The sequence below is a fragment of the Haemorhous mexicanus genome, chromosome 8 (genome assembly GCF_027477595.1).
Source record: "Haemorhous mexicanus isolate bHaeMex1 chromosome 8, bHaeMex1.pri, whole genome shotgun sequence".
In the NCBI taxonomy this organism is placed as follows: Eukaryota; Metazoa; Chordata; class Aves; order Passeriformes; family Fringillidae; genus Haemorhous; species Haemorhous mexicanus.
In genome coordinates, this window is record NC_082348.1 from 25,604,168 (window position 1) to 25,630,696 (window position 26,529).

At 35.7% G+C, this 26,529-nt stretch overlaps 1 protein-coding gene across 5 annotated transcripts in view; it reads left to right on the forward strand.

The window, feature by feature from the left end:
* ADAM23 (ADAM metallopeptidase domain 23) overlaps positions 1 to 26,529 on the forward strand; it is a 64,434-nt gene that overhangs the window by 22,983 nt on the left and 14,922 nt on the right. For all 5 annotated transcript variants that reach the window (XM_059853281.1, XM_059853279.1, XM_059853283.1 and 2 more), the window contains exons 7-24: positions 2,155 to 2,227; positions 2,723 to 2,796; positions 3,664 to 3,729; positions 5,762 to 5,833; positions 8,194 to 8,360; positions 10,258 to 10,342; positions 11,115 to 11,205; positions 12,767 to 12,815; positions 14,319 to 14,418; positions 16,918 to 16,989; positions 17,750 to 17,836; positions 17,991 to 18,071; positions 19,637 to 19,687; positions 20,157 to 20,220; positions 21,474 to 21,579; positions 22,992 to 23,111; positions 24,085 to 24,253; positions 26,086 to 26,197. In XM_059853281.1, coding sequence (XP_059709264.1) covers positions 2,155 to 2,227; positions 2,723 to 2,796; positions 3,664 to 3,729; positions 5,762 to 5,833; positions 8,194 to 8,360; positions 10,258 to 10,342; positions 11,115 to 11,205; positions 12,767 to 12,815; positions 14,319 to 14,418; positions 16,918 to 16,989; positions 17,750 to 17,836; positions 17,991 to 18,071; positions 19,637 to 19,687; positions 20,157 to 20,220; positions 21,474 to 21,579; positions 22,992 to 23,111; positions 24,085 to 24,253; positions 26,086 to 26,197 — 1,639 coding nt within the window. The remainder of the gene's footprint in view (positions 1 to 2,154; positions 2,228 to 2,722; positions 2,797 to 3,663; positions 3,730 to 5,761; positions 5,834 to 8,193; positions 8,361 to 10,257; positions 10,343 to 11,114; positions 11,206 to 12,766; positions 12,816 to 14,318; positions 14,419 to 16,917; positions 16,990 to 17,749; positions 17,837 to 17,990; positions 18,072 to 19,636; positions 19,688 to 20,156; positions 20,221 to 21,473; positions 21,580 to 22,991; positions 23,112 to 24,084; positions 24,254 to 26,085; positions 26,198 to 26,529) is intronic.

Sequence of the window (26,529 nt, forward strand, 5' to 3'; positions counted from 1 at the left end):
AAGTGATATGTCTCATGCATTCACATCAAAATGAAAAGTGTTATAAAACACTTGATTTGAATTTGTTTAAGGTGGCAATTATGTAATTATGATTTACCTACGATTTTTTACTGCTTTTCTTTAATCCTTTGTTTCCTATTTGCTGTTGATCATTTAGATGCTGGGAACAGACAAATAAAACTCTTTCCCGTAGTACATGGTTATGGACTGTCAAAAAGTGTTTACCAGTTTGCTCTAGTACTTGAATTAAAGTGTTTATAATTTCATTGAAAGGATCTCTGAAACTCATTAATACATTCCTCTCTAAATAGCTGCATCAGATTGCTCTTGGCCTGCCATGATTCCACAAAAAGCATAATTAAATAGATAATTACATCTGGGTATCTTAAACTTTGTATGTCTTAAGTCAGTGATCATTGTATAGCTTAAATGATTGTGATCCAGCATATTCAAATACAAAATTATGCTGGATCAGCATTTAGGACTGTGTTTATGCAACTATTTTGCTATTATTTTTTTTGTATTTCATGTTTCATGTGTACAACCATTTCTAAAACTTTAGCTGTTAATACAGCTGACAGAGTTTCACAGACAGTAGTAAAACTAGGTATATTTCTATCCTTTGAGTGATTTTCAGTGAAATGATTTTGCAACATTGGGACAGAGAATTCTCAAGGTTTGTATCCTGCTTGGTCTGTAGGATATATTGCAGATGCTGTGCCACAGTTCTCGAGCTTGTCTCACTCTAGTATGTATTTGACAATATTTGTATGGTATGTGACAAATAACTAATAATGCTGCTGAACTGACACATTGTAGTGACTGGAAAGCTGAAATTCGAGTCTGAATAAAGATCTGCAAAATCATTGGTTGATACTGTCAAAGAAATTGGATCAGCATTCAGAGGCCTCAGTATCATTTGGACAGTCAGTTATTGGGCTGCAGATGAAACTTCAGAGACATGGGAAAATACTACATCGAAAAGAATCAGTCTCCCCAGGAACATGCTGTGTATCTGTGATGTAGCACATGTTCATAAAGGTGGCAATTCTAAAAACTGACAACACAGACACAGTAACTTCATGGAGATTGTGTTTATAGAAGGAAGAAGAAAATTTGACTAAACTGTTTTCTTGTTTGGGTGAATGAAGGAAACCAGGATATCTCTCGGAGTGGTATTTCAGTAAAAAATTATAAGTACAGCAAAAGTTCTGGTTATAAAAGTGAGATACCATTTGCCAACTCAAGGTTTTGAGTTGAACTCTAAATAAGGAAACAGATGAGATGCATAATTTTCTCAAAAATACTGGAAATAATACAGCTACAGAGAGCTTTCAGAGGCTCATTTTTAAATTGCAATACATGCGATAAACATCTTGAACACCGCCTTAAGCATATACTTTATTTGGCTTGATTAATCTCAGCTATAGTAGATACTATGTAAAACTCCCTCTCCTTCCCCCCAAAATGTAGCAAATACATGCTGTATTGTCCTTCAGTGTGCTGTGTACTCCTTATGGAAGTTACAGAACAGTAGCAACCTACCCTTTGAATAGAATTGCTTGTTTTGGCAGGCTCTGCAGAGGAGGTGTTATGGAAGAAAGGAGTTGTTTTCTAGAGTAAATACTCATGTGATAATTTGGGGTGTGTCAGATTTCTAAAGAAAATATGAGGTAGAAATCTTGTCCTTTTTAAGTGCGGAATGCACCAATAAAACAGGGTGAAAGGATCCTCTTAAGGATAGCATATTAATTGATTTCTTGCAATTTGCTGCAATTAGATAGGATTTTTGTCATAAATAGTAGTAGTTGTGTTTCATCTGTGGAAGGAAGATTTCAACCAGATGCAGACATTCTACTTTGATTTATTGGAATAAGGGATCTGTGTTCTCTAATGCTAAGGCTTTTAAAGGACTTTTTTAAGGTAATCTCAAAGACATCTGTGACACTTTTTTTGTCACTGGTCAATTTGCTGCAGCAGAGAGACTCTGTGATTTGCTCAGGATTGCAAATGGCTTCAGATTAGTACTATCCCAAATTGGTACTATAGTTGCTTGCATTTTATGGAAAAAACAATAAAAATACCAAAAGAAGTGCCACATTTTTCAGTTGATGTTATTAATTAGAAGAAAATGTCACCTATTTTTCTTTTTAGGAAAGTAAAAGTAGGCCCCATATAATCCAAAGAACTTACGGAACACAAGCCTCCAAGCAGTTGCAGGACCTTGGTATGTTTTTGCTTATGAGTTTTTAAATATTGGAAATAATCATATATATAACTTGGAAAATTTGAGTATTAGGCTAGCAGTGTTTATAAAATTGCTGATTATTTAGAAAATCTAGAAAAATAGATATTTACCTGCCTTTTTCACAATTATTGCAACAGAATATAGATTTTTCAAAAAGCAGCTGTAAGACTTTCATCCACAGACCTATATTTAGCTTTTCTCTGAAAATCACTGAATTTAATCAGTGATATTGTTGTTACTGAGGCATTGAGATAGAAGAAAATGTATATTCTAAGCCCAGGTTATCATTTCTTCACCTCTCCTTGCATGCTTTAAAATTTCTGAATTACTTGAGTTTTGATATGTCTTATATCTTTCTAAAAATGAGCTTTTGAATAGCAAGGGTGTTTCTAATTTTTGTGATCTTAATCTGCTTTTGGTTTGGATGGTGTACATAAGTAGTTTAAAATAATTGTTAAATTGTAATTTTTACAGAGACTGACTCTAGTTCTGAGTGGCCTTTTCTGTCTGAACTGCAGTGGCTGAGGAGAAGGAGAAGAAAGAGAGCAGTAAGTAGAAGTGTGACCCTGAGTTAATACCACTTATAAACCCAAACTCACTAATTTCTGTATTTTTTAATGTCAAGAGAATATAGGATTTAGGAAACAGGTATTTTTAGGAGCTTGATATTGTTCCATAATGCAGTTATCAAATGAAAAAACAAGACTTTTCTTCAAAAATAGAAAATCTGGGAGAAAGATGATAAACTTTCTAAATTCACAGCAATGTTATGCATCAATTAAATCTAAATTTAGTAGTGGAAATGACTTTGGAATTTAAATTTTTTTTGTCTGCTTGAGAATAAAGAATAATTTTGAATGAATTCTTGCTACTTTATAGATATCTGACTTTATTGTCACTTGGCTCATTAAGTAGCCTGATTACATCAAAAATCCAAATGAGGACACCCAAAACTGGGTTATCTAAGTGGGCAGCCCTCTTGATCTTCATATGCATATTTATCAGTTAGGGGAGTAATTAAGTTAAAGGAGATTATTGTGAATTTCTTCACTGAGTTGCACAATCCACACCATATGTTTGAGGGTGCTTATGTTTTTAGTAACTTCCTTCCTCATTAAATCTGTGGTGAATAGTACATAATGTAAGGAGGAGGAAAGCAGTGGTGCTGTCTGCACTGAAGCAAAAAGAGTAGACCCTGAACTTTCCTAGTGATGTGGCTCAGATTCTCAGCCAGTGTTTAGGTTACTGGCGCTATGATCCTTTACTCTGCTTGCATTTCTCATCCAGTTGTTTACTGATTTACATACCCTAAACAATATATATTTTATATGTATATATAATAAAAATCAGCTGCAGTTATTTTTGAAAATAACCACATATTCATGATTTCTCAAAGAATTTCTTTAATTCATCAGTTATCTCGTGGTGTCTTTGAAGAAATGAAATATCTGGAGCTCATGATAGTAAATGACCATAAAATGGTAAGTATATCAATTCAGTGGTAATCTTCTTTTTGGTGACAGTGTGTAGGCTGATGTACAGCCTACAAATTGTCACCCTTTTTTGGGCCCAGGATTTTATTTATCAACAGCTATTAACATTTGTACTGTAAGACACACTGCAGGCCATAATACCTAATGAAACTTAATGTTACCTAAGAATTTCTGGGGCAATTATATATTCAAAATGAATCTGGAACACTTTGGTCTCATATGGATAAGTTAATATGCCCATCACTAATGCAGTAAAACAATAAAACATTTTTGTCCAGAACAAACACATTAAACGTTCTAAAATTACATCCTATCTTTGAAGTTCTATAGAAAGAGGTCAGAATTTGTTACTTTGAGTTTAGTTTTACTAATTTAAACTGTAATGCAGCGAAACATGTAGACAAAACTCTCATTGTTCTTCATGGCTATTCCATACTTATAAACAGGAGTGATAATGGAGTGCAAGGTAAGTTGTTTATTTGATTCAGAAAGTGTTTGTCATTAAAAAAACCCAAAATGCATGGCGGGAGGAAAGCCCAGTTTTTTCCCCTTTTTGTCTTGAGGGTTGACTGGAAAAAGTCAGACTAAGTTATATTTGTTGTAAGCAGGACTTCTTTCTTTTTTAATCAAATTTTGCTGATACAATAGTTTTCACTTATTTTATTTGCAAGGAAAGAGCTTTTCATGTCTCCCACCCTGCTGCAAGTTTCCCAGTGCTTTATGGAGTTGTGGGCTCTGTTGTCAACACTAAAGGATGATATTTAAGAGCAAGAAATTGAAGATATCAGAAGAGGATGCAGTAATTCATACCAATGCTGAATAGACAGATAATGTACCCTCCCCTCACCTGTCTAATCATACAAGTAGTCTGGGCAAACATAACCTATATTTTATCTGTATTAGCACTGTGGAGGGAGTTTGAATGGGTGGAAAAAGTAGGACAAATTTCTTGAGCTGTTTTCGTTTGTAAAGCCACCTGGTAGGAAACTACTCTTAAGAGTGTTCAGGTGTTGGTTATTTGTAGGGCACAGTAACTGAAGTCATGGCCATTTTGTCTATGCTTGGTGTTCCTTATGAAGAGAAAATACTCCTATGCCTGTCTCTTTCCCCTGGCCTCTTGTATTGCAGACGTGCTTGAAGGTGCTCACTACACTTACTACAGACACTGTTGTCTCCTCTAAAGGTTTATTTGTTAGAACTTACAGCACAAGATTTTTTGCTTCATAGTTAGCAGTGACTTAGAAGCAGATAGTAATTCTTTTCAAAGAATAAAATGGATGTACTTAGGGAAGTGTTCCCAGTTAGGAGTCACAGCTTGCCAGTCCAGGAGCTCACTAAAACCTTTCAGGGTTTTCTGCTTACCAGGAGAGGGCATGTTTCCTCTGCAGCAAAGGTCTTCGTTGGAAGAAGTATCTTAAACCTCCGTGATCATTGTGTTAAATGATTAATGCTGTGTATTTTCACAACATTTCCTTTCCTCTAGCAGGAAAGATATCTTAATACATTAAATTAGGTTGTTGTGTTTTTTACTGGTTTAGGTTAATTTCTACTGCTACATGTCACAAAAGTATTGTGCTGTTGTTGCTCTTTGCAAAGAGCTGTGCACAGGATAAGTGTAAATGCTTCATCTTCATGTCTTATAATTAAAGTAATGGAATGTGGCTACTACAGTCTGACATGTAACTCATCAGGTTAAGTAATTTTAATGGGTAAAGCATCCTCTCAATTTTGAGCTCATGTTTACCTGTAATTTTGTCTCAAGCATTTGAACTCTGATTCTAAACACAGTATTTCTTGTGGTTAAATGCTCTTTTTACAGTTGGGAAAGGCTGCATAACATACACGGCTCCCTTTATCTTCCAGGAATTCTTGAATATGAGTATAGGCTGTGATCTGAAAGGTTTTTTGAGTTTTCCCCTTACTCTTTCTTAAAATATTAACTTTGCTTTCATGCTGTAAAAATTAAGAATTAGTAATAAATATGTAATTTCTCACTGTGTTCTACTTTCTCTTCTTTTAGTTCAAAAGGCACCGTTCTTCAACTGCATACACAAACAATTTTGCAAAGTCTGTGGTAAACCTTGTAGATGCTGTAAGTATCAATATTTCTTCTGAAAACTGATTCACTGACTTCTACTTTAGCACTGTGTTAAAAATGTTATAATTTTCAGATACCAGATTTCAACTACACTTTAAAGTGCACTTCTGGTTCCTCTGCAGAAGAATAGCCTGGGGTGAATGTATAAGAAACTACCAGATTATCTGTGGCATTTTTCTTAAAGCTTGCAACTGTCAGAGTTTGCCTTTGGCAGGGGTGATTTCATTATCTATCACCAATTAAGAATGAGATTTAATCAAATTTATATTTGTATCTAACTACAAGTGATTGAAACTGCGAGTATAGCTCACAAGAGATACATATATCTATTGGAAGAAAAAGTGAGTGGGAGTGAAATAATCTGCTTTATAAATCTCTATTTATAGCTTTAAAACAAACAATATGCCACTGTACTACACTATAAATGGGTGGAACTGACACAGATACCATACTTGTATCTGTGCTAAATTTAAAACAATTTTTCATACAGCATATAAACTAAAAGTAATATTTGTGGAAAAATTAATTTAGGGGTTTTTTTTTCGTCTTTTTGCTACATATATAATGATCACACATGTTTAAGAGCTCTGTATGTAGTGAAAGCATGTAGATTTTCTAGTAGGGATGAATACAGAGGGTGCCAAATGCTGACTCTGAGTCCCTTTTCCATGTGAGATTATTGATACCAGTGGAACTGTGTGATATGATTCAGTCCAAAATTGTCAGCAGTTTGACTTTGGAGTAAACAGTGCAGTATTTGTTCTTACATATAAAGTGTACTGGATGTATATTCAAAATTTAGGTGAATATATTTATAATACATGAAATACCAGAAGTGTTTTGGAATATTTTTCTGTAATGATCTGAAAAATTACTAGAGCAGGTAAAAATGTAAATAATTGTAATATTTCTGCAATTTATATTGGACATACCCAAAGAAAAGGTGGCATCTTTATTTTTTCCTCATCTGATAATTATTTCTTTCTCTTTCTTCTGCATTTTAACCAAAGTTATTTCATCCATCTTTTCTTTCTCTACTCTATTTTTTCCATTTTTATTTGTGTGTGTATGCAGAAGCACAAGCTTAACTCTTGTGTCGAATTCAGTCTCTTCATAGTGATTTTACAAAATGACATCTTAATGGTTTTTTTCTTTAAATGAAGCATGAAAAAGAGCAGGATTTTCTGTCTTGTTATTCCCTTGTGTCCATAGGGTGTGGGCTGTATTTCTTACTGATTTATTGCTGGGAAGAGGATAATGGCTTTCAGAGGCCTTCAGGTTCTCTGCCCCCTCTTCCATTTTTTTGTTGCTGTTTGCTTCAGGAAATAGAGCTTTCCTCTAGGCAAACAGAAGTAGAGTCTTTATTGATTGACCCCATGTCATTCCAGGCAGTTTAATTTCATTGGGTTTGCTTATGTTGTAAACCATTTTCTGTGTATGCTCTCAGAGATTGAAGCATGTTAATACTCTTTTCCTTCCAAGGTCTTGGACAAGACGAGGCTTAGCTGGTTCCTATCTCTTGTTTTTATATTTCTCTTTTTATTTCCTAAGCTGAATATTATACATTGACTTTTTAATAAGGATAACTCTGCCTTGATACAAAACTGGGTTTCTGGTCAGGGCAGATAAGGAATACATCTTTTGTAGACCTACAAGTTCTGCATAAACTTGGTTATTAAAATTTGGCATTTTTTGAACTTAACCCAAAGACAGCTGTAGTTTTATGTCAGAATCAAGTATTGTGCACAATGTTAAAATGCATATTTTAAAACTGTTTTGTTATTATTAATGCCTGATTGTTGTTTCCTTGTCTATTACTACAGTAACATTAAAATTTATTGAAAAATAAATATTTTTCCTTAATTCCACTCATGCAATGTGAGAATTAAGTGATCATACTATATAAATGGAAATCAAGCATTAATTAAAATTTGGATTTATTGGAAAACTGAGAAATGATTTAATTGCAACTTTAAAATTGTCTTCGGCTACTCTTTGAGGTAGTTTTTTTCTTTGAGATCACCCAGTGTACCTTTGCACCTTCACCTTGCTGATTTTTGCACAGATTTTCTGCAAAACTCAGTGGCAAAATTATTTGCCATGAGAATTTTAAAGAAAATGGAGTGGCTCAAAAAAAAAAGCAACAGGGGTTGGTTTCTTTTTCCTTCTAAAACATAAAATTTAAGTGGATCAGAATATCAGCTTTTAGGAAATGCCAGGCATTGCCAGCTAACTGTTTCCCCATGTTTTCCTCCTGCTTTATCCCTCTTGTCCTTCCGCTTTACTCTTACTGGCTAACTGTGCATGTTTGACCCAGTGTTCTACTCCTGTGCCTGTCCTGTCTCTGCCCTCAGATATACAAGGAGCAGCTGAACACCAGGGTGGTTCTCGTTGCTGTGGAGACTTGGACAGACAGAGACCGCATTAACATTCACCCCGACCCTCTGCAGATGCTGCACGACTTCTCCAAGTACCGGCAGCACTACATCAAGCAGCACGCTGATGCTGTGCACCTGCTCTCGTATGTACCCTTGGCAATGGCTTACACTGTTAGTTCCTGTCTGCTGCTTTGCTCTACTTGTCTCTTCTTTCTTATGTTTTTTCCTTGGTATTCTCTATATCAATCAACATCTGCCTTCCTTAAGAAGCTTAATCGATGTTTAATGCCTGTTTTTAATAGGTGTAGTATATGCCATGGTCATGTGGATAGATATCTATAAAGCAACCTGGAGACAGTGTCACATGTGAAGTGTCCTTAGATGAGCCCTTAAGGACACTTAGCTTTGCTACTCAGGTGTGTAAAGTGCTGCTTTTCCAGTTATGATCAGGAGAGGGCAGAGCTGACAGGATTATGTGTTGCCACAAGAGTGTTCCAGTTAGTAAATTTATTCACACATGTGGCTGCAGTGATGATTTGTTAATGGAAGGTCTTCTCCTTTGGAGCTGTAATGAATTGTTCTGAGGCACAAAGCATTTCAAGGGGAAATTCCACTTGCATCACTAGGCACAACTTCAGCCTTGAGCAAGGATTATTTTACTTCATGGCATTGCAAGAAAAGAGGAGCAAGTGTGTGTTCCCCTGTGCAGCATAGGGAAACATCTTAAGCTGTCTCCCAGCAGCATGACATACTGTAAGGTTGGAGTAACTAATGTCTTCCATGGTGAATATATTTTCTCCTGTAGTTCATCTGCAGAAGAAGATAAAAATAGGGGATGAAGAATTTCCTCCAGATTTCCTTAATACAGGCATCACAATTCAACGCTGATTTTGTTCTTCGTAATATAGGCACAGTGCTGCTGACATGCACTCTTAGTGACTTCCGTACATGTTTTGTGTCACCTGCTGAAGAGTTTGCCAGCAGCAGGCTCTTCTCATGGTGAAAGGTATCAAATCCAAGCTGAAATACAAGAAGTTCCATTTAAACATAGGGCAAAAACCACCTTTCACTGTGAAGTTGGTCAGATGCTGGAACATAGAGAGGCTATGGAGTGCCCATGCTTGGAGATATTCCAAAGCTAATGGAACATGGCATGCTCCAGCTGAGCCTCCTTGGAGCTGGGGAGAGGTGAACTAGAACATTTCCAAAAAGTGCCTGCAATCCTGTCTGTTGTAAAGCCCCTGGCTGTAAGTGTTTCGTTAAGCTGCAGTCTGAAAGTTCCGATGGCTGTTAGAATGTTCTGAAAAATAAATACATATCTGTAACCTGTCATTAAAAGAAAAACATCAATTTTCAAAGGTTAGGTCATTCATGCATCATGCAGGATCACTGTAGGTTGTTTGTAGGCTTTGTAGATTTATTGTTATGACTATGAAGTTAAAATAGGTGTAGTTCATAGTAATTTATAGGCATTTTATTGAATAATTTAGATCTTCCAGATTGCATTACTTAACTAAATTATTTGGGGCTTATTAACAATAAATGAAAGGAGGCAAGGTTAAAGAGCAGTACTAAATTACTTTCCCTTTAGGTGTACTTCTCAGTCTTTTAATTTGGATTTAACACTTAAATTGGTTTGGATTAAGATAATAATTTTTAAAGTTTTCAGTACTGGTACATTTCAGAACAGAACTCCTTCATGACAAATCATAAATTGGAATATATTGTAAACTTTTTAAAGAAATGTTATTACTGTATTGTCTTAGGAGTCCGGCACTCAAGCTTTCTGTGCTTGGTTTGTTTGTGAGTTAAGTCTGAATCTGACTCTAAAGAGAAAAATAGTATTTGTGTCAAAGCTTACATAAAACCACCTCTTTCAGTGATGGTATTCTGTTTGTAAACTTGCAGTGCTTTTTATGCTAGAAATAGATGAATGTACATGCAATCTATCATAGTATGTGTGAGAGTATGCTCTTTCAATAAGCTCTTGGTGCCCAATGTCAACATGTTATAGTTTCTTCATTTTTATTTGTTTGTAAGGAATGTGACATTTCATTACAAAAGGAGCAGCTTAAGTTACTTTGGAGGTGTTTGCTCTGTGGCCAGAGGAGTAGGAGTGAATGAGGTAATTTTTTTTTTCATGACTAAAGTGAAATAAAGTAGAATCTCTGCGTTATAATCTCAAGAATTCATATGTTTCAGTATCCAGGGCTTTAAAGATAATTTACATATTAACAAGTTAGGGTTCTCCCAGCCAGCCTTCTTGATCATCATCAAACTACTGCTCAGACTGCCTTTCTTTTTAGAAAGTATTTCTCCTGTCTGCATTATTCTCTTAAAAAGAGCTTAAATTCCCTTTTATTATATTTAACAGAAATTTAGACACTAAAATCTCAGCTAGGAGTGTTTGAAACACAGCACTGAATACTCTTTGTCTTACCACTGTAAGACACTTGATCTTCTGAGGTACCAATGTCATGTGATTCTTCCTGAAATTTTTTAACATTGAAATTAGAAAACAAATTTCCCTGTGTATTGATTTTTTTTTACTATTATTGTGGGTTTTTTCCTCAGTGCAGTGTTAAATTGATAATGAGATTCTCCTGGTTTTATGTGGGTTAAATCCTACTATTACAAAAGTGTGTTGAATATATATCAAATAAACTTCTTTCTTTAGATTAACCATTGGGGAGAGATTGCCTGAGATTATGAGAGGAATATTTTATCTGTTATGTACTTTATTGAGTTTATTTTCTTTATATGCACACAGACTTGTGATTGCGCTGAATTACTGTAGTAGTAGTAATGTGGTAGGGCAGAATGAGCCAGTGTAGTGTTCATTACAATAACTAATGGGTTTTTGTTTATTTTATAATTGTGCTTCTCTTGGAACGCAGTATGGCCTCCCTTTGCCCATGGCACAGGAACTAGCACAGAGTCTTGCTCAGAATCTTGGAATACAATGGGAGCCAGCTGCCAGGAAACCGAGTATGTACATGGAGTCTTTTCTCTTCCTTAGCTAAATACAAACACTTCCTTTATGATGTTTGAAAGAAATGCCAAAGTTGCTATAACTATAGAGCAAGAATTGCTGCTTTTGGAAATATATGTAGTGAAATTTCAGCCTCACCAAATAAAAGCCATCAGTCTAGCGACACTTTGCATGACCTCAGTGATGTCCTGTGTCGAGGTTAGATTCATAGCCAATATTCAGAGGTATATTGGTAAGAACACCGTTAATTTAATTTAGAACTCATGTTCTATCCTCATGAAATCAGTAAATCCAATAGAACAATTGCTGACTTCTTGAAAAGCAAAACCACCTGATTTACAATTGAAGAAATGGTAAGGAGTTGTAACCTAGTCCAGTGTGACATTTGCTCAACTTGTTATCTTGCTGCTTCACAGTCAGACCAGATTTGTGTTACCTTAACATGTGTAGAGTGTTGGTACAAAAACTGCTGCAAACCCCTTTTCAGGGCCAAAGAAAATTGTTTGGTTTTTCACTTGCATTTTGTAAGGAGTTTGGCTACCTGCTCTCTGTTTCCTCTTTAAAAATGTGAATGATAATGTTGACTTTGTTGTGAATCACTTCAAAAATCTGTGAATTAGGAAACCATGCTTAGGAATATTGTTTTGTAAAGCATTGCTTTTAAATTGTGTAAACTAGCAAATTGCTAAACTATTTTCTCTATAATTGTTTTAGAGGTAAAACAGAGTTCATACAATTTGGAAATCAGAATATTTTTAAACTGAAAAATAGAGGGTTTTGATATCTTTGTGTCCTTATTTGGATGCCCTTTATAGAGAAAGATAAATGAAAGACATGGGGAGAGTAGAAATAACCACATACATGATTTCTAAATGTTTTCCATGGAGAAACGCTGGATTTCCAGTAGTAACTACAGTTCATCTATCTTTGGTAGATCATTTTTTATGGGCAGTTTGCAGCTTCTGTTTTACCAACCATAAGATGCTGATCTTTTGTTTTTATGTTCTGAATTTGGTCACTGACTTACGTGCTATAGCTGTAAGTAAACTGTAAATCCATTTTCATTCAACTACTTTTTCGAATGAAGGTTTGATTGGCTGATTGACATATTACTGTTAATAATTTTGTGCCAAAGGGAAAAAGCCTGGCCTGTCCAGTAAGAATCCTCTTTCAGGGTATTCTGTATTTTTAGATAGGAGAAAATGTGAACATTTAAAATCATCAGTATTATGTGTACTGCAGATAGCCTTGTGCTGCCTGTTTTGAGAGCATGGAGGGAAGAGCCTTGCCAGCTTTTTTTAGCTTTGTGTAGTGCCTAAAATTTTGTGTTGAATCTTAAGAACCTGCTGATATAGTAATCTGAAAGTACTGTATTAAAGGTGTTATTATGTCTTCAGGTGGGCTGGTTTCCTTTTTGGGGCTAGAGTTTGTACAGCCAAGAAACCATCAAATCTTTGTATAATTAGTCAAGCTCCATTTTTATAGTACTTTATATTTATTGTAAGCATATTTATAACTTCTCTCCTTTTCTGTTGTATTTTGGTCTTGTCTGAGAAGAGTGTGACTGCACTGAATCCTGGGGTGGTTGCATCATGGAGGAAACAGGGTATGTCATAAATATCAGTAATTGAGGGCTCTGGAATGAGTTCATAGTTTACATTATGGCAGAAATATTTATGCATTGAGTTTTATCCATGTGTTTTAGTGCTAATAAACAAAAAACCAGAAACAGTTGGAACTCAATCCTTAGGTAAATAAATGGTCAGTGAAGTCTGAAGGGAAAGGACATCTAGGTGGAAGGAATTTCATTGCCCTCCACCCTCACACACTGCCAATGATTCTTTTCTCTATACTGTAAGCAATTGATTTGAAAAGGATAACTTCTGAAATATAGGTATTTGAGTCTTACAAATCACCTCCTGTCAGTATCTTGCTCACTGTGGAAGCTTGATTGCAAAAATCAAGCTAATGGAGAAAATTAAGTTACAAATAAGATAGAAGGAGCTTAGTTTCTTTGTAAAGTATTTGGAAATTGGCTCTTCAGTAGAGTTACTTTGTCAGCCACTGTAGGAGAGTAGCAGAAAGTCATTCCATAAATTTGCTTCTGGAATCCAAGGTAAAGCATTGATCAGAATAGATACTGGCTTCCTTCATATGGTGAAATCATCAAAGTATTGGTCTTGGATGGAAGTGTCAGAGGAAGAGGCTGTGGAATAAGCCTCTTCTGTAAAAAAGGTTAACAGTAAACAAATGCCAGGAGGAGACGAGGTCATGTAGAAACTGATAAAGGGCTGGCTATGAAATGAGTGAATAATTAGCTGCACTTTAAAGCCTTTTCACTTAACTCCATCAGTGTCAGGAGACATTTTTTTTTTGTATGGAATAATTCAGTGGGGAAATAGCTCAGTGGCAGTGAGCTGTTAGGAGAGGAGTGGCAAACCTCCTTATGGCATGGTTTCTCCAATCTTTCATGGTGTGACTAGATCTCATTCCCAGATCTCAAAACATGACTAATAAACATGTCAGGCAACTTCTGAGTGAGAAATTACTAATAAAGTACATTTTCAATAGTCTGGGAAAAAGATTGAGTTGAGGAAATATGAGAGAAGTCTGTAACATTATGCAAAAATAATTACTCTTTCTTCTAATATAAGAACTAGGGAGACATGAAATGAGATTAGCAAATATGACAGAAGAAAATGGGATGAAATTGTTCTTATACCAGTCTGTATTAAGCTGTGAAACTTCTTGCTGTAGCATCTTGTAAGTGTTGAAAAAAAACCTGAGAGGATACTGGATTATGCATGCAATAGAAAGGGTGAATAGCAGCTACTATGATAATGTGGGTTTACCTTATTAAGAAGTTTAAAGCCTACAGTTTTATATACTGTTCATAAAGCAGAAATGTAAAAAAGGCAAAATGTTTTAGAATTTTTCTTTTGTTTTGATTTTATTATTTGAGAATAAGACTGAGCTGTTATACTGTTGCACACAGTGGTTGTAAGAAAGTGGGATTTACAGTATTTAAAAATGTTGTGACCCCTTTGCCCCTTTCCAGTAGTTGATGGTGTTTCAAGGCATTTACTCACCTAATTCTTTGCCATTTTAGGGTATACCATTCCAGAAAATTCTCCAAATGCAGCATTGCAGAATACAAAGAATTTTTACTTCGTGGGGGTGGTGCCTGTCTTTTTAACAGGCCGACAAAGGTAATAAATAAGTTGGTAGTCATCTGCTACGTGTTGTAATGGAAATGTAATCATTTCACTGATGTCATCTGTTCTCAGATATCTGTCTGGGTATTTTCTTGAGGGTGTAATCGGCTGTTCAGCCCCTTAGCATTTTTAAAATAATATCGAGAGGAATGCAACTTGATTTCCATAATTCTTCATACTCAAATAATGATAAATGCCACATTCAGCATAAATGCACTACTTATTAAGCTGGAAGTAGTGCAAAATAAATTCAGAAGTGTATGCTCCACCTATACTCAGTTCTTGGACTTTGTGTCTGAGGTTGTTCAAAAGAATGCCGCATTAGGAAATAGCAATCCATAGCTGATTTCATGTAGGCAGTAGTAACTTTTGGTTGTTCTCAATGTTAGCTTAATTTCATTTCAAATACACATCTAGCAAGCTATCATTCATAGCTGTTTCCTTCTACCATTGCTTTTTTGCCTAAAAACTTAGCAAGGTCATAATTTTTTCTAAGACAATGTTAGCCTGACATCCCTGTAAAGCTGAGCAGTCTAAAAATATTCCATGTGGCTCCTTTTGCCAAGTAAGAGCAATCCAAAGCATTCATATTCTATTTAATCATAGTGTCAAACTGCTGTCCTTGTAGAATTTAATACCTCATGAGGCTATTAGGCTGTTCTGTTTACTATGCTATACCCTTTGGTGGACCATCACCTTGCACAATTAACTAAAAAAAATTTGCCTGTTCAAGTGGTTTTGAATCTTTTCCCAGGGTAGCAATCTTTGCATATAGAATAAGAATGCAAGAATTTTTACATGAAGGAATAAGTAGGGAAATAGAAAAACACAGCTTCAGTTTTTAGTGACAGTTGTCAGGCAAAGTAATGTGAAGAAGTTGTCCATTTGACTCAATTTGACAGAATAAAAATCTGATTTTAGGGAAAAGGCTTACAGGGGAATGGTTGAATTATTTTTATATATTATCTATGCCAGTGCTTCACAGCTTTAAAGTACTTTGGGAGGGAAAAATAATCATACAGTGTTTAGAATGCTTTTATTTATAGGTGAGGAGGTAAGGTAGAAAATTGTGTGTTTAATCCTTTAAAGTAAGTAAAACAGAATTGTTAAGCAGTGACCATGATGCCATTTTTAAAATTACATCCCAAGTTATGCTCTGACATGTATATGGACATTGAAGGGTTCCTGATTCCCATAGGAAAATTGTGTGTGCCTGCTTGTGTTCTGTAATTTTCTTGTTTGACAGAGGAATTAATTTCAGTTTCAGAGTAAGAGATCTAGCTGTTTGCACCAAAGTGTAGTAGAGACAGGAGCTTACAGAGGGGGGAAGAAATTAAATGTTTTTTTTAATCCTGTCAACATTACTGGTGAAGAAGAGTGCATATGGATATTTCTTCGCTCTTGTTTTGCTTCTGAAACCCAAATTTGTAGGTGCTATTAATTACCTATGTGGTTTATACAACAAAAGTGAAATGTTGTATTTCTTTTTTACTAGGCATTATGAATCCCCCCCTGCCCCAACCAAAACTACCAAAGAAGAATTCCATACAAGTTTATGTATCATTTGTATTGTATTTTATGTTGTGTTTCATATCTTGCTGGTTCTCCACAGCTTTATTTGCACTAAGCCCATGCAGAAAAGTTTACTCACATCTTTCACCCTTAGATTAATATGTTCACATTTTAACTTGTTAACTTCTAACTTCATTTCAACCGTGTTCTTGTGGATGTGTTTCTGCTACTAATATTCCAATTAAATTGGCGATTCCTGATATTCTTATATGACTTTAAAGCAGAATTATATTTAAAACAGACAAGCTTCTTGCAGAATTATTTCTGTGACAAGACTGAAAAGTACCTTAATCAAAATTATGATGTGTGAAACCACTATAGAATCTGCATCATCCTGAGCTGCAGAATTTATCTGCATTGTATGTTTCTGGTACTAGGGCTAGCTGTTTAGTAGTCTTTGTATGTGGTTGTGTATAACTTACTAATAAAGCACACAGGACTTCCTTTTGGCAGTATTTCTTTCTATTTATTATTTTCATGCACAAACATTGCAGAGGAACAGACAGTACCTCATTGCATGAGCAGGTGTGGGTACCTGAGCAAATCCCAAGAATGATATTGTGGATCGTTTTCTTGAAGGAATTGTCAGAAAACTTGGGAGTCCATGGCGCAAGAGTGAAATTCAAATGTCATCCCCTTAAATATAATTGTAGTGTCTCTCTATTTATCATGCTTTTCTGAGATCAGTGTTCTCCTAAAGAGGACCAGCATTCCTGTGATTTAGCTGTATGCCTTTCACTCTGAAAAATTCTGATGAGCAGCATTTGAAAACCACGCTGCCTTTTCTTCACCGAGGCATGGCACCCGCATTGTCTGGGCCAGCACGTTTGTGTAGCATTGCAGAAATGGGTTGTGTGTGACACAGAAGTCACTTGACACTACTTTTATTCTTACTTTGGGGTCGGGGCTTTTTTCTTTTAGCTCTTTGAAGCCACCGAGTGTGGAAATGGATACGTAGAAGCAGGAGAAGAATGTGATTGTGGTTTCCGAATGGTAAGTAGAGTTATATATTCCTCCACAAGTTTTTCTTATAAAATTTATTAAGATAAATTAAGTGATTGGTAAGAGAGGGAGGAAAGGTTGTGGAAATGAGTACGTTTTGCCTGTTGTTTGGGAACAATTTTGTTAAAAGCCTGTGTTAAAACATCTTTTCAAATGAAAATGAGTGCAAAGACGGTGTTCTCTGAACAGTTCCTGTTACACCAGTGACAAGATACAGCTGTTTCCCAGCAGTTTTTGAGCTGCACTGGAGAAGTGCTTACCTCTTTGCTTTTCTGGATAGCATATCTGGAGTGGGAGACTCCTTACTGATACTTTGGAGACTGGTGCCTGTTTTCAGACAGAACAAGTAAACTGTTGTTTTCTTCTCTATTGCGGAAATACTCCAATAATGTTTTTGCAAAAATCTGCCCTCTAGATTTGAGTTCTCATTCTATTATTTAAATACAATTGCACTTGTAATGAGGTTGGAGGTTTTTTTTCTGCATTGAATACTATTGAACTAGGCAGCATAAATTTGGCACAGGCCTCAGAAGGTGTGAATCCCTGTGTTGCTATAGCATTGTATGTCACTGTTTTCCCTTTTGTATTTGAGTATTGCAAAGGCTTCTTCTAGCTGATAATTTCAAATCATCAGTGCTAAACTGAATCTTTTGTCTGCTGGTACATAATAATTTGATGTTGGAAAGATTGTGAAGAAAAAAAACTTGTTTAAAATGGAAAACTAAACTTTTTGCTTATTTTTTTTCTTCAGGAATGCTATGCAGACTGTTGTAAGAAGTGTTCTCTTTCTAATGGAGCTCACTGTAGTGATGGACCCTGCTGTAATACATCATGTCTTGTGAGTGTTGCTGCCATATATCAGTTGTTCTTCTCAGTTGTCCATGGCAGTCATGTGCAGCCTGTTAAAGTTCAGAGTGTGTTTTAGGTAGAAGGAAAAGGTGCAGCATATGTAGATGTATTCTTAGTGCTGAACTATGTTTTTAATTTTCTAGTTTTTCCCACGAGGTTATGACTGTCGATACGCAGTGAATGAGTGTGACATTGCAGAGTTCTGCCCTGGGGATTCTGGACAGGTATGGCTTAAAATATAATTGTAGAAAATTACAACTAAAGGAGTATAGAAACATGGAATCCTTTAGGTTGGAAAAGACCTTTTAGATTGAATGCAATCATGAACCCAGCACTGCCAACTCCACCACTAAACCATGTCCCTAAATGCCACATCTACACGTCTTTTACATACCTCTAGGGATGGTGATTTTTCTGTGTTTCTGGGCAGCTTGTTCCAATGTTTGACAACCCTTTTGGTGAAGAAGTTTTTCCTAATATCCAGCCTAAACCTCTCCAGCACAACTTAAGGCCATTTCCTCTTACCCTGTCATTTGTTACCTGAGCAGAAGAGGCTGACCTCTATATCTCTGCAGTCTCCTTTCATAGAGTTGTAGAGGATGAGAAGGTCCCCCATGAACCTTCTCTTGTCCAGGCTAAACAACCCCAAATCCCTCAACTGCTCCTTGTAAGACTTGTATAAAGTGTGTTATGTTTCCTAAGAGTGTGCACATGTGTGAGAATTTTAAAAGTTGTGGATCTTATGCATTTGTCCTGTAAACATTTGGCTAATATAAAATATAGGAAAAAACAGCAACCAGAATGTTGTTTCAGTTTTATTTCTTTTAAATAGTCAACAGCCTGTACATTTTCCATTTTCACAGCACCTTTGATGGTTTAGGTGACATACACACCTTTTCAATATTGAATGTTTATATATCTATTCTATTTATATAAGAACTTCATAACTGATGCAGTCATCTACTGCATCAAGTTCTTAGCCTTGAAGAAATGAGATTCAGGACAAATCACAATATCTTTGGGTATTGGCTGTAGTTATAAATGCCAGTAAATCAACAATACCTTCCTTTTATTTTATCCTCTGAGACATCAACACATAGATAAGTAGCTGTTGCCAATATTTTATGGTAAATCTTTTGCTCTGTGGATGGAGCATTCTTAATGAGAGAGAGAAGGGCTTTCTCAAGCTGCCCTCAGAGTATTGGCTAACACTGTCCAGTGCAGCAGCATTCTCTTTCCAAATTTTCACAGGTCCCTTTTAGGTGAGGAAAAACCTTAAGAATGGTTTAAAGTAAGTCCTTACTTTAATAGTCTGAGGTTTCTGCACCTAGTGACTTGTTTGTACAAAAGAATTTGCAGTGCCAAGGGAACATAGCAATGAAGATCATTAAGCCCCCTGAAGCTCTAGAGCAATAGACTAGTAGGCTGTGGCCAGGTGCTCCCTCACTGCTGTAGTGGAATTGAAATGCATGTGGTGGCAGTGTTGCAAATATGACCCCAGTATTAGCTACCAAATATCCTCTTACTGAACACATTGGCTTTCATTTTGCCCCACCTCCTTAATTTCTTCTTAGAATATGCAGGGAGTTAAATTTGAACATTGTATTTCATGGCTCAAAATGTTAATTTTTTCATTTCTATTTGTAGCTATGAAGATTATTGCACTAATTATGTTTTCAACCCCCTTCATATGTTCTCCAATTTTGTTAAAAGCAGGAAAATTCCATATGTGATACTCTGATGTATTATTACAGTAAACATGACAAAAAACATTCTTAATTTTTTTCAGTGTCCACCAAATCTTCATAAACAAGATGGGTATGCCTGTGATTCTAATCAGGTATGCAGTGTTTTAAAATCCCTGCACGTTAGCAAATAGAAATCAACACATTCTTGTTTAGTTTTGGCATTTTTTTTAAATCCTGTGTTTCATATTTCTTCATAAATTTTATCCTTTAAACATCAATGTTGCTTGTGTTTTATGCACTCTATGAACTGTAATAATTTCTACTTTGAGTGAAATCCACTTGGTATCTCTACATTTTATATATAGATATTTTATTAGACTCCATGTTAAATAGTTCTTTCCAACTTTGAAAAGGCACAAAGCAACTGCTTAAATGTCAGTGTGTATTGGCCACAAACTGGCTTTGGGAATCTGGGCCAAAATGTGTACTTCATCTACCCAAATTCATGGAATCTACATCCCAACGTGCATGTGAAGGGTGACAATGAGACATTTGTTGTGGGAGGGAAAGGAGATGAAGTTGTTTCCAGTTCTCATTCCTAACATGTTGTATTTTGTTTAGGGTCGTTGCTATAATGGTGAATGCAAGACAAGAGATAATCAGTGCAAATATATCTGGGGATCTAGTAGGTTGACTTTAATTACATTATATATGTTTTATTTCTAGTTCATTCCTGCCTTTGCTTTGGATTTTTCATGTTTTTATTTTTTGCTCATGTCACTACAAGTTAAAGTTGTCTGATTAGTAGACTGCAGTGAGAAAATGGCTTGATTGCCAAGTGGAATTCTGCATCTGGGAGTGGTGTCAGTGAGAGTGATGATGTGGCTGCAGATCTGGGTAGGGCAGCAAATGCTACTGGGGGAAGGGGGTTGAGGATTTTTTGGGTATAGTTCAAAACCAGATGTTTTGGGCTTTCCTTTAATGACAGTCACCATTTCCATTATCCCATCAGTGGTTCGTGCCAAAGCTGCTCCACCTTGCCTCTCCTTCCTATACCATCCTCCAAGTCAGGAAAATTAGTACATTGGTGTGCACTTAAATATGCATAGTGTGATTTAAGTCCAGAGGTGTTGAGTTAAACAGAATTGCAATTGCAATTCTTGCAAATGCTTTGCTTTCAGCAGAGAGGGGCTGAATGTTCTGTGTAATGACTTGGAGACAATTCAGCAGAGTAGAACTACCAGGACATCCTGTGCTCTGGCATTTAGTGTGCTCTTGTGCATTTTGTCTAATCATAACTGCCACCGAGGCCACTCTGTCTTACTATTTTATCTTCCTCTATAAAATTGTTGTGCTTTTCTATTTTTTTTTTTTAGATTCATTTTTAGAAGAAACAAATGAGCTCATTAGTAAATAATTATGGGTTTAAAATCTATTAGTTCAGAATTTTACTCCTAAAAATAAGCAAAAATTGCACTGTGTTCAAGTTTGGTTTCCTGTGAACATCTGAAAAATAGAATAAAATCAACATTGAGTTGATGTCAGAACATATGCTTATCATAAATGTCCTATATAAAATCTTCTGAAATGCAGATCAGGAAAAATTGCACTGAAAAACAACTAGATTAAATCTATGTGCAACTGTTATGAAGTGAGCAAAATTAGACCACAGATAAATTTCATATGCAGAATACAATACAGACACCATGGAGGCTACTTTTAGAAGTTCAGAGCAGATTTTGAACATATCAGTAGGTATTTCAGTTTAGCCTGTTCTCCCTTTCAGTCACTGGAAAATACCATCTGTGCACATACATGTGTGTTTAAATTGATGGTTTGTATTAAAAAAATTACAGAGAACAGCTGCAATAAATTATGCAGGTTTCAAAGCTGTCATGTTGCTAGTGAAAAGCATGTTTCTTTTTTCTTCATCAACAGAGTCTTCAGGATCTGACAAATTTTGTTACGAAAAGCTAAATACAGAAGGCACAACAAAAGGAAACTGTGGAAAGGATGGAGACCGATGGATTCAGTGCAGCAAACAGTAAGTTCAGTTTGGTAGAGATTATCTGTAATTTAAATAGATTGGTAATGGTTTAATATTGTCTACTTTTTCATGCATGATTCAGCAGCTTGTTTTGCTTTATTTCAAACCTCTTTTCCCTCATGAGGTTTGCATCTTGAAAAAATTGCGCTCTGACAATTCTATAAGTGACTCAGCAATTGACTTGCAAATAATTCTAGATTTTCAGACTTCAATTATTTCAGAGTAGCTGAGGGACAAGACATCAAAAAGTCACAAGTTCATAACATTAAAACACCTCAGCCTTGGCAGGGATAAATTAGGCTGCAAATACACACACTCTGTTCACTTGCTCTGGGACTGACATCAAATTATGCTGTGTCAAGTTTGTTCCAACCTTTATTTTGACCAGAGAGGACCATTAGACATTTGGGTGCTATAGAGAAAAGGCCTGATTAATTTCCATGTGATTATTAGTAGATGAAGATTTGATTAAATTTACTTTTCAAGTTAATGATCATTAGTAGATAGAGTTAAATTTCTCCTGATTTAGTTCTGTTTTGTAATTTTTAATTTTGTACATACAAATTTCAGTTTTGGAATAGCATTTTCCTTCTTTGACTATTTGATGCTTGTATAGTGAATTTTTTATATGATTAGTTTTCAGATAGGATCATAAGGAAAGGAGTTGTTTAATTTAGATGAGGATAGTGTGTTCTACTGTGTATGTTAAACCCCTCATTTCTATAAAAGCTTTTCTTTGTTTAGAGGACAATGATTTGGCTGAAGGGGTATTTATGGTTTTTTCAGTTTCAACAAAGTCAATTTCCAGCATTCATTCAGCTGCTTCAGTGACTTAGGACAATCAGTGTTAGTTAATATCTTTCTATTGAAGATATAAAAGATATGTTGTATATATTATTTAAAATATATTTAAATATATGCAGATATAAAATAACATCAAAAAAGGAGATTCTTTACCAAGACTTGGGCACACACAACTTCACATTAAAAATTGTTATGGTTCTGTTGTCCAGCAAGGGAAATAAAATGCAATGACGATTTCAAACTTGACATTAATGTATGGTGTGTAAGCTGCCAGAGAGAGAAAAGCAGTTCAGCCTAACTTGACAAAGCTTTATACAGTTTGGCTCCTCTTACTTGTACTGGATTGTTCTTAGAGCACAGATACATTCTGTGCTCATGAGAGCATTCTGGTGCACACTGGTGCATTGGAGTGAATGATGACTTGTTTCTGCCTTCTGTCATTTAAATGAAATAATATTTTATTTCCAGGCTTGCACTCTCAAAGTCTGTCATGTGGCTTATGGTAATATATTACTGTGATCAGCAGCACCTTTGCTAGACTTTCTTTTTTGTAAGTTTACCTCATATATTCCAGTAATGTTTTGATTTTTGTTTTCATTTTCCAGTGATGTTTTCTGTGGCTTTTTGCTCTGTACCAATCTTACTAGAGTTCCACGAGTTGGTCAAGTTCAAGGAGAAATTATCCCAAATTCTTTTTATCATCAGGGACGCATAGTGGACTGCAGGTAAAAGACAAGGCAGTGTTCCAACGTGATTTATCTCTGTCAAACCTAATTGAATTAAGAGAGACATAAATATGAGAGTCTGTGAATTTTAGGTAATTGCAGCAAAATCGTTATTCTGAGTGGTGTTTCTTTTGATTTAAAAACATCCCCAAACCATAAAAAGTCTAATATTCCACATTTAAAGAGAGTAAAATGTGCATTATGCTCCCAAAGCTTTCGCTTGATCCCTCAATAGCAGAACTTCAGTTGGAACTCAATGCTCAGCGTTACATTTTTATGGGGGTGGAGAAAGTCTGTGATTGCCAAAGACCCATATTTTAAATAGAATGATTTTGAGTGTTAAATACTCAAAGAAACAGCTGTAGTGAAGTGAAGGCTGAGAGGGAGGAAACTGCAGAGTTGTGGCAGGGTAAGATGTTCAGCTACAGTTCCATTAAAGAACAGATAAATGAGTTTCAGTCTCCTGCACTACTGGCTCTGTGCACAATACTGGGTTTGTATTTTGAAGACATTGGCAACATTGCAGTTTTTGTCACCCTAAGAGTACTCTCTTACATAGGTGGGTCCTGAGTGAACAGTGGTTCTTAATTCTTCCATTATTCCTCTAGTGTTTTTATTTAAATCAGATGGGAAGTTAGTTTGTTAGGTTTTTTTTATTTTCTAGCAATATTTCACTGCACTTGGAAAAAAAGAAAAAAAAAGGAAAATGGTCTGTCAGAGACTTAAAAAATCCCCAAAGCCTAAGGTGCCCTTCTTGAGTATTTAGGTCCTAATCTAGATTTATTTTTATTTTTATTTTGACAACTGGAACACTGTCATTGCTGTGGACAGACAGAAAAACTCTATGGTTTTGTTCAGTCTGTCTGAATGAAAGAGAGGTGTGGAGCTTTCAGTGTCTACACTGACATGCTTTAATATTTTCAAAAGATTCCAGTCATAATACTAATACTGTCTTCAAACTTATTTCTCCTAGTGGTGCTCATGTTCTTTTAGATGATGATACGGATTTGGGTTATGTGGAGGATGGAGCTCCATGTGGACCTCAGATGATGTGTCTGGACAAAAAGTGCCTGCCAATTCAGTCCTTGAACATTAGCAGCTGTCCCATTGGTTCCAATGGAAAAGTCTGTTCTGGTCATGGGGTGAGTCTGTACTGGGAGTGAGCAGCTCAGCTTCCCCAGCTCTCTCTGCTCTACCTGAACCTAACACCTGAAACTCTTCCTAAGACCTTTTGATCTGAAACCACAAATGTTGGATTCAGGGGAAGACTGCCGTTTTGTGATGCATAAAAAAATTTTTAGAAAGGAAAGTTCTCAAATCTGTTCTGCAATTATATCCAAAGAATTGGGTTTGTAAGTAGAGAGAAAGACCTTTGACATTATTTATTGGAAGGACTTCTGCAACGTACTACCCATATTTCAAGCTACTTGCCATCTTGAATTAAACTTTTTCCTGCACACTAACACCTTTATAAAGTTGGTCTTTTGTTCATAGATTTATAGTCCATGGCTTAAATAATTAAAATTCCAAACTGTGGCTCCTCAGCAGAGAAGGAGTTCTTCAACAGTTCCAAACAGTTCTTGAACAGATCCAAAGTGTGTCATTACATTCGGGCACACTATGTTCTGTTATTCTGCCCACAAGTTCGTTTGTCTGAGATGTTAGGTCTGTTTTCATGAACAGATCACTGTTTTAAATACCAATAAAACCTTTCCACTGTGGGATTCAGTGAGACAAATACTTACCTGAAGGGCTAGACTTTGTACAAAAAGGGATTATTTCTTCTTGTTGTCTATGCTTGAATATAAAATTGAGTGTTTCAAAGTAGAGGGTTAGGTTCAAAATCAAGAATAAAAATTTTAAAATTTGAAAGTAAAGTATCCAGGAGATTAGAAATCATCTTGGTACTTTTTGGGAGTGACATGAAAGGTGAGTGGACTATCTTACCTGCTTGCTTTGGATTAATATAATTCCTAATTTTAAAAGGGTATTTCAGTTTGTCAAACCTGCCATAAAATGTGTTTATCTTCAAGTAAGATTCTCCAGTGAGTGCTTCTTAAAAGCAGAGCATGATAAAAGTTGAATTAAAAAAATCACATGTGTTACTTAGAATCATTTGTGGGAAGGTTGTTTCCTGTTGTTTTTTTTTTCCCCACATTATGTTCCAGTGTCCAAAAGACATTATGTGCTGGTTGTCTAAGGATTGATTTCATTTCTAGTCCTATAATCAAAACTTCATCCTTTTTGTCCATTTCTTGTGTCATGCTCTTTTCCACCATAACCTCTTCTAGCAGCACCATTCCATGTTCTTTTTCATGTGGGAAGTTTATAGCTATTAACTCTTACTATTGATTTGATGGTTTAGGTTTTGTCCACTGGATAGGTTTTTCTGTATCTAATAAATATACTGCCAATTTTAGAGTGCTGAGTTCTTTTTTAGAGGTCATTCAGGAAAATGTAAACTGAGGAAGAACTGTTCCCTCTCTTTTAGAAGCCAGACAAGCATTCCTCATTGCTACTTAGGAAAAATGCTGACAAAATCAATGAAAATATATTGACTTTGCTCTACATGGGAGCAAGCTGTAAATGAGAGGTTGGAAAGTGTAGCCATGTCCTGAACCTTTCAAAGGCAAATGTTTGTACCCCTTCTGGGCACCCAGGCTCACAGCCCAGATAGTTGGCTGGTGAAGATCCAGCTAGTTTAGCTAAATTGCTGTCATTTTTCACAGCCAGTGTGTGCCAGTGGTGGTAGAACCAGTTCTGCTTCTCCTAGCATGTGAGACTATTAGGAGGGTTGAGGTAAACCTCCAGGTGTGTTATGACATTCCAGACTCTCAGTGCTGTTGTTACAATATATAAATAGGTAAGTTTTATACCTTGAATTAAATGTCTAATTACATGTTAAATAAATGCAGTGTGACATACTAATAAAATGTAGTTAGAAATTAAGTGCTATCACTTTTTTTCCCCCTAGGTTTGTAGTAATGAAGCCACTTGCATTTGTAATTTCTCCTGGGCTGGGACAGACTGCAGCATTGATGATCCTGTCAGGGATACTGGTGGCAAGAAGGATGAAGGACCCAAGGGTTTGTGTTTTGTTTCAGTTTTTATGTTCTTTTTTATGTTTTTCTGTTGATACATGGTAGCAGAATTAGCATATAAAAAGCAAATACTATTGTACAGTGTTTAGACCCAGACTGTAAAATTCTGCTTCATGTAGAGGAAGTAGATTTTTCTACTTTGAGAATTGTTAAAACTTTTACTTTTCTAACTTAAATTTAGGAAAGATTTCAACAGGTAATGTTTTTTTCCTTTGTCCCTTATTCTCTGTTTTTTAATGATCATTTTCATTGTGATTGGAATCTGACATGGTGTAGCTCTTATTTTTTAATATGATAATTGAATATTTATCTTTTAC